General features: G+C 42.2%; 1 protein-coding gene across 5 annotated transcripts in view; it reads right to left on the reverse strand.

Annotated features, from left to right (window-relative positions):
- Positions 1 to 278: 278 nt before the first annotated feature.
- Positions 279 to 8,436, reverse strand: part of LOC102211078 (neurofascin) — a 134,233-nt gene continuing 126,075 nt past the window's right edge. For 4 of the 5 annotated variants that reach the window (XM_013915099.1, XM_013915100.1, XM_013915102.1 and 1 more), the window contains 9 exons: positions 7,498 to 7,622; positions 6,270 to 6,314; positions 5,882 to 5,983; positions 5,339 to 5,536; positions 5,078 to 5,148; positions 3,096 to 3,318; positions 2,834 to 2,949; positions 2,178 to 2,388; positions 279 to 454 (listed from right to left, as the gene is read on the reverse strand). In XM_013915099.1, the coding sequence (XP_013770553.1) occupies positions 291 to 454; positions 2,178 to 2,388; positions 2,834 to 2,949; positions 3,096 to 3,318; positions 5,078 to 5,148; positions 5,339 to 5,536; positions 5,882 to 5,983; positions 6,270 to 6,314; positions 7,498 to 7,622 (1,255 nt within the window). In that variant the 3' untranslated portion in view covers positions 279 to 290. The remainder of the gene's footprint in view (positions 455 to 2,177; positions 2,389 to 2,833; positions 2,950 to 3,095; positions 3,319 to 5,077; positions 5,149 to 5,338; positions 5,537 to 5,881; positions 5,984 to 6,269; positions 6,315 to 7,497; positions 7,623 to 8,436) is intronic. The other variant, XM_013915101.1, reaches the window with a different exon arrangement.

Genomic DNA, 8,436 nt, shown 5'->3' on the forward strand with positions numbered 1-8,436 from the left:
ACTCCTATAATAAAAGATGACAAACTTGGCAAGCTGCTGTTTTATGAGATGCAATTATTCTGAATCATACCGAGTTTTCTAGCTTGACTCTAAATGGGCCCATCATTTACAAAATGGACAGGACAATGTATTGAACAAGATTTAAAACTCAAAACCTCCAACTCATTAGGAAAACGTTTACTAAGGTTTAAATGAAGTGATACACAGAGTGACGCTGAGGAGTCCACGCCTGCTGGCCTTTAGAAAAAATACAGCTTTAGGGAATGACAGAGTGACAACACAGCCATATTTTACATATTGCACATGAGTTTGACAAATAAGATGAGTTCACCTGTTTGGTACTTGAGCTGGTATCCAGTCAGGATGCCATTGGGCTCCAGAGGTTTCGCCCATTCCAAGTGGATCATGTCCAAACTTCTGCGATTAATCTTGAAGAACCTTGGAGCGTCTGGAACTACAATCACAACAAAAGAGAAAAAACAGTGTGCAACATAGTAGCTACATGCAGTTTAGACACATGTTTGGACTGCACCAAGAAAAACTGCAGTGTGTGTTGTGTGTCTTAAAGCTTACATGCTTAGTCAGCATCATGGAACACAATGTTCAAGTTCTGACACAAGGTGAGTTCGTACCAGCTCAGTGTGCGTACTGGGCCATTGTAAGGTGTGCAACGTCGACAACTACTTTATTCCTTTCTGCTCCACCTGATGCTCCAGCCTACATCACATGCAATGGTGAAGTAGTTATTTGATCCAGTGCTGAATTTGTATGTTTGCTTACTTTCAAAGAAATGAAGTCTCTAATTTTGATGGTAGTTTCATTTTAATGGAGAGAGACGATCGACCATGTCACTGAGTGTAACAAGAATCTGATCCCCAACAATCCTGCCAGAATTCTGATTGCCTGTGTTCCCATGTGGCCAGATTACAAACCTGATTTACTCAATCAAAGAAATTCCTCATCTGAGCTTGTTATCTGTAAGAAGCACAGCTGTCCACAGAATGAATTTCTTTTATTCCAGCCTCTCCACCACAATGGGAAAGACCAAAAAGCTGTGCAAGGTTTTAGGCCTACACACGAGTGGAATGGGCTCCAAGACCATCAGTGAGAAGCTGTTGGTGTGACTGTTCGGAAAGAGAAGAAATATAAACTGACTATCAAATGAATCTGAATTTAAGGACAGATTGAACCACAATCACCAAGAACACCATTGGTACCACACTACACCGTAAAACAGGCCGTTCATACTCCTCACAGTCATTAAACAATGAACAGTTAACCTGTTGAACCCCAATGCCTCCAATACCAGGGATGAGAGGGAGAACATCTGGTTTAACAGGATGTACTGCCAGATTTGTTACTTAAATATAGACATGTGGTGTCCACAGACACGTCAACAATCTCAGCTAAAAGCTCACAGAACCATTTCAACAACCACCAAAGAGCTAAAACAGCAAACGATTAGAGAGCAGCTAAACAGATTCTGCAAAAAGATGTAAACACAAAGCGCGGATCTCCCTCGGGGACGTACATGGACTTTGCTGAAAGGAGACATCTCACAGTTTCCGAGCTTCAGGTTTTGTAAGTCTGCGACCAAAATTCTTCACAAAGGTAAGACAAGCTGATTTTGTCTTCCCTTTGCTGTCTTGCTTCCACCATGATAAAATTGGACTTCCTGCACAGCTCTGTCTCGTGGTGTTCCTTGAGAGCAGTTTCCCATCATAAATCTCTATTTTCTGCCTTATTTGTTTCTTATTACACACTTATTACCACTCTATCGTTTCTTATAGTGCTGTCAGACACTGTCTTGTTTTTCTCCCAAGAAAGCCAAAATTCTGCTATTCAATACTGAACAGCAGAACATGAACTGAACTTCAACCCATTGTGGCATTAATGGGTTTTCTTGGAACACCCACCAGGTCCCCTTGCTCAAGAAGACACATGTCTGAGCCTGTCTGGAGTTAACCAGTGAACATCTAAAAGAACGCCAAGCTATAGTCAAACACAGTGGTGTTTTTCTGGGTACACTGAGGGGCCAATGGATGGGACCATGTACCGTCAGATCTTAGACTGTTCATTTATTTGAAAGATGACCTTACAAATTCAGCACACGATCAAAGAATTATTTCCCCCTGTATAAACCTGTTATTTTTAGGGTGGGTGCACAGCATCCTCACCTCCTTCTTTGGTGGTAAATGCCACAGTGTTGCTGGGTTGACTCTCAAAGCGATTGTTGGCCACAACCATGAACATCTTGTAGTTCGAGTAGGGCGCCAGGTCGCTGAGCATGCCAGATGGTTTGGCTGTAGTGCTATAGAAACCTTTGACCTTCTTCTCCTTACTGACCACCAGACCTGGAACCTGGCTAGACTCACGCCAGTAGTATAACTGGGAAGCAGAATGGGAAGAAAGGTGTTAATAGGCGAGACGTACAGGAGATGGGAGGACATTACACAAGAGAAATTATCCAAAATTGATCATGAAAGATAATTGGAAATTATGTAACGGAATAACAGGAGCGGGACCACGCCTCCAAACACGCTCCCTCCGGTTCTCATCTATATAGGTTCTCCCAGTTCTGCAAGCCGTCGTTCTTGTTTACGTGCCCCACCCTCCCTTCTTTAACTTCTTCACTTCTAATTAGTCCATGGGGATCTGCCAGGCTGCCATCGCCAGTCCCCTTCGAGGCCTTTCCCAATCGCAGCTCAATTCGTGACCATGCATCACCTTTACCTACTAAAACGCTGTCAAACCTAAAATGAGGACGTGAAAGGATGCGTAATGTACCAACCCTGCAGTTTGTTCTCATTAGAAAAACCAAAGGCAGTCTTACTCTATACTCCTTGAACTCTCCCTGGACAGAGTTCAGGTCCACAGGGTTCCAGTGGATGATAACTTTGGTGCTGTCAACCTTTGATACCCGCAGGTCAGTGGGAGCATCAGTGGGCTCTGAACACATCCAAGTGGACACAATATGTGTGAACAGTCAGCAGTATTTTCAAAACAAATTGTCAGTTTGGTTTTCACTTTTCCTCAGCCTCCACATGGGTTGCTCTCATAAATGAAAAGCTGCTTCGTAGTCAGGATTTACTTACTGTCTTCTCCAGAGTATCCAATGACCAGGTTAGACTCTGGTCCTGCTCCAAACTCATTCCTGGCCTGGATTTTGAGCTCATAAGGCACATAGATTTCTGTATTGTGGACCACATGGTTAGTCCCCACTGTGGTCAGGTTATTCCACTCCTCTTCAGCGTCTTTTCGTCTCCACCACACAATGTAGTGCAGGTTTGGACCATTTCTTTCCAGATCAAGGAGAGGCTAGAAAAGTCAACAGAGAGATGCGCCTGAATTTACACATATTGGCAGGACAAACGATGAGTTATACTTATCAAATTACATGTTATAACTGTTTGGTGGTTATATACATTTACTTAGACATTGGAAGTTTTGCATCTAACCTTACTGTACAAGGGGATAAATTCTGATTGGACACTTCCAAGCTTATTCCACAACATGTCGTGTTTATTTGTGAACATGTTGATACATTTCATCATATTTCTGTGCATTATTTTTGATTTATTTATCATCTTGTTTTTGGTCAACAAAAAAGAACGCTGTTAGATGAAGCAACATTTTATGGGGAACGTTTTATCTTGATGCAAGGAAATGTGAGAAAGTTGTGCAGATTCATTCTGAAACTGTGAAACATCCATGCAAATGCATTAAATAAGGCAAAAAGACAGAGTCTGAACCAGTGTTGAGTTTGTTGGCTAATAATTTTTGTTAATAAAAAGAAGATGAAAATTATGATGAAATGTTTTGACACTTTTGTTGACCAATAAAAATCAGATGACAGGAGAGATTAGACCCAATCAGAATTAATCAGCTTGTGTAGCGACGGCTTTTGATCTCCTTGGGCAGAAAAATTGATCTCACAAGCTGAGAGAAGATGTGAAGGAAAACACAACATTTTGTAAACTATACGGCACCCCGGCAAAAACATGACAAACTTTTAGTTAACTGAATTCCCTTCAGATTAAGTCGACGACAATCTTATAATATTTAGTCGCCTAAAACAAGTTAGATGCCTAATTATGACTTAAACTAAAAAGACTGAAGCTAAATCCAAATTTGCTGACAGAATTAAGACGGGTACTGTTCTACTCTCTCAGGCAAGCTTTCTTTAGCTCTTCAGGCTTCTTGAAGGACACTGCAAAGCTCTTCTTTGAATGTTAGCGCCCTTTAGTTTGATTCTCTGATCCCATACAAATTCAATAATGTGGAGGTCAAGGTTCTGGTAAGGCACATGCATGACTGAAGGTGTTCCACTGTGGATCTCTCTCTATCCAGGTCCACACATTGGCTGTAAATGGTTCTTATATAGTGCTTTTCTGCTCCGCCTGAGCATTCAAAGTTCCCTGTGTTTAGTATCACTGCTGTACTGAAAAGCTGAGCTCTTACACTGAGACCATTCTAATGAGGCTTATGCAAATCCTAGATTGATCAACATATAATTTAATTTGTTAACAAATAATTTCCCCCAGGGATTAATAAAGTATTCTGATTCTGATTCTGATTCTGATAAGGTCCATCTGTTTGGTCCTGTGTCAGCGCAACACTACAGTTTTTCAAATCGTGTTTCTGTTGTAAATAGTGTTTTGGGCCTGCTGCTTTTACTCTTTTGTCCACTTTTGTGAAATAGACACACTGCACATCACGCCAAGATGTGCCACGTTTTCAGCTAATATCAACTTGTTGAAGCAAAAATACTGTTTTATGTCTGGCATACTGTTATCTTCGGCATTTTTCACTCTGCTAGTAACAAAATGCATAAAGATCCTATTTAACACTGCGGGGAACATGTGCCACCACACAAAACAGTCCTAGCTGCACCTTTGCACACAGGACTTTGTGCTTTCAGCTGACAGTGCTAACCACCAGCCTAAAACGTTTGTCATGGTCACCTGATTACACATCTGCATTCAGGTGACCCTCAGTTTCATTATACTGTTAACATGTTCTCAGTGCAGACTACACTGTCTCACTGATTCATTCCCCATACGAGACGTCATCTTACCTCCCAGGTGATCTCCATATTGTCCTTTCTGGACCCCCAACCCCGTAGGCCTTTGGGAATGGCATCTGGTGCTTGTTTCAACATAACAGAGCGCACTGACATTAACCAGTCAGCAAAGCTTCACACGTATTCAACTGCAACTGTAAACCTTTAGTGAACATATGTTTCCAAAACATTGTAGCTAATTTGAGTACATGTAAACTAATAAGACTGACCAATTGAAACATCAGAGGTCAGATGATTGCATGCGATGCTCCTTACCAGCTCCAGTGGTCTTGTACCGGGGCGAGGGGCGGCTGGGATCACTCTGACCTACTGAGTTGATGGCGATGACCCTGAACTGGTAGTTGACAAAGGGAGCGAGCTGCAGGATGACAGAGTTGAGGTCTCCAGGGTAAGATGACAAGTTCTGCCACCTACCCGGCTCCCAGCGGTCCTCTTCAAACTGGACCAAGAACTCTGAGGAGAGACAGAACTAATGAAAAAACCAAGACAGTAAAACCTGCTGCAGGTCTGTGAGTCCATGTGTTCTGGAAGCACGCCATGTCCCATCCATTTGTCCACTTCAGCTTGTTCAAAGATCCAGTATACATTTTACAACCTTTCAGTATCCACATGGATTATAATTTACCCAAATCCTTCAGTAATAGGATTTTGAGTTTAGCATCCATTCAGAATCAAGTCTCAACTGTGGTGACCTGAAACTAACTAGGCTACTTTTGCTTACACAGTCTCCCCAACAGGATCAGTTTCAAAAAAATAACACAATCCTGTCAGGATCCAGGTTGATGTGTGCCTACTTACCTGTGATGGGGCTCCTGTGCTCTTTTCCAGGGATCCAGGTGAGGCGAACGCTGCGTGCTGCTGGGTCTGACAAATCCAGATCCATGGGGGGGTCTGGACGGGCTGAAGAAAGACAAGACATGGCTTTGCTTGTGTCAGACACACAGAAACATGCATGCATTTGTAGACATGTTGAAGAACCTTTTTTCATCTAAAACAAATGACTCATTGGGAGCAGTGCAGAGAGTCTCCTCTCAGCACGGACACATAACACTGTCATCATAAAGGGTTCATACAAACAGTAAGACAAAGAGACACTAGTTTAAAAACAACAAGCACATAACAAATTAAAAACGGGACAGAGACAAACAGTAGATAACATAAAACTTCCAACTGAGCTGTGTGTTACCTGGAAGCAAGGCACTAGAGACTGAGGGGTTGAGAGTGGCCACCTCTGTGGGACAGGGTCAGGGAGCAGGAAGTGGGTACAAAGGTTAGAGTCTGCAGGTTAGTCTACAAGCCAATCAACAGCAAGGGATTAAGAATGCATTTAGCACACATAGTAATAAGGTAAGTTACACAGTTGTAGACAATCACGTAATCACTGGTTTTACAAATAAAAATGCTCACACTGGTGACGACATGTGGATTAAAGAGTGCCTGCTATTATTTAAATACACACACGCACGCGCACACACACACAGATAAAGGTAAACACTCGTTGAGGCTGAGGTAAAGTAGCAGACTGTCCTGTGGCACCATGGCTACACTCATGAACGCTGCCCCCTACAGGCTGAGCAGGAGAGGTGCCCTCAGCTCACAGCTACAGTCTGTGATAGTGTGGCATTTGAAAGCAGTTGGTGTTCTTTGCTCACGAACACTTGAAGCGTGTTGTTGAAAGATGACATGTTTGATGATGGACTAAATATAGACTCTGAATAATAAATGGGTGCAGTCTGTCTGTGTTGTGTTTTCAGGAACACGATGCTGTTCTCCAACCAGTCCCAAAGACTCAATCAGTCTGTGTAGGAGCATGCCACTGGAAGCACTGCTGTACTTCTTTCAGTGTCTCACACACTACTGCTGAACTACAAAATGCTGTATGACTCTCACATCACAGTGATTTGTTTCGTTTTTACACATTCACTGTAAATATCTGCTTCGTACGTACAATGACTGTTTTCAGCTAATACACAGCACCGTGCATAAAACTGAAGCCTTGAAATGTGCTGAAGCTCTTTGTCACATCCTGACACCATCAAAGTGCAGGCTGACTAGTTTCATTCAAGCATCAGAGCTATCACAATGATCTGAAGCAACATGAACATGAAAGTCTAAAGTAACAGAAGGTCTTTCACCAAATGCAGTTACATGTGCAGTATGTATGCACACGTCTTCAGCAGCTGAAACCAGTGCTTTACATGTTTTAGCCATGTCTGCCTAAATCCACAGCGTGTTCACAGGGGGCCATTGATTGTTGGGTTTCCTCTGTATGTATCATTGTAGGTCTGCCTTACTACATAAAGGTGACTGTTGTTGGTAAGTGTAAATGTAAGAGAAAATGACATATTTTAAGAGTACACTCAGAATAATGAACTAATGAAACAACACAATGTCCAGTCTGTATGTGAGTGTACCTAACACAGTGAGGCGAGCAGAGGCTGAGAGCTGGTCTATCTCAGATTTAGCAGTGCAGGTGTACGTCCCCTCGTCACCCTCGTTCACATTGGGGATGGACAGAGACTCATCATCCTTCTTCAACCTAGGAGACAGATACAGAAAGGACTGTCATACGTGTAGTAACAGCACTGGAGCTAGTCTTTATTCATATTCATACAAAAACCAAAGAAACTCATTCCTGGAAGAAGAGTGTTCAGATTTCTGTTCATATGAACTGCCTGTATGCTGACAGGCATCAGAGTAGCCAGCATACAAACCATTTGGGTCCATGCATTTACTTTTGTGGGTTTACGTTTAAAAACAGTCCCAGTACAATCCATTGAACATTGTTGGATTTTAAATCAGATAATCCAGATGTGACTGAAGACTTTCAGCTTCGATTCAAAGGGTTTGACAAAAGTGCTGCATCAGCAGTTTCGGATATACAGGCTTTTTAAACAGTCTCATTTTCAGAGACTCAACACTAGTTGGAGTGTCAGGGAGCTTCATGGCCAGGCGAAGCTTCTTTATTCCAAGTGAAGTCAGGTGTTGGACTTTAATTAGGTAGCAAAGAAACGTGGATACAAGAGAGCTACTATTAGGCTGGAAAAAAATCCTGTCAGACAAACAGGAAGTAGTTTAGATCATGTGACATATTCTTTCAAACAAAAAAGGATGCTCTGGCCAGCTCAGCAATACCAAAAGACTGCAGAAGACAACTTAAGCCGATCATTTCGGCCTTTTCACAACATCTAGCCAAATCCTGAACAGAAGGAGACAGGCCTGAACCATCAGCCGAAAACTAGGCAAGGCAAGTTTATTTGTACAGCACAATTCAACAACAAGGTGATTCAAAGTGCTTTACAGAGACATTAGAAACAAAAACAAATAAAAAGCATGATTTAAAATTGATTAAA

The sequence above is a fragment of the Pundamilia nyererei genome, unplaced genomic scaffold (assembly GCF_000239375.1).
Source record: "Pundamilia nyererei isolate P.nyererei 1_Seehausen unplaced genomic scaffold, PunNye1.0 scaffold00257, whole genome shotgun sequence".
Lineage (NCBI taxonomy): Eukaryota > Metazoa > Chordata > Actinopteri > Cichliformes > Cichlidae > Pundamilia > Pundamilia nyererei.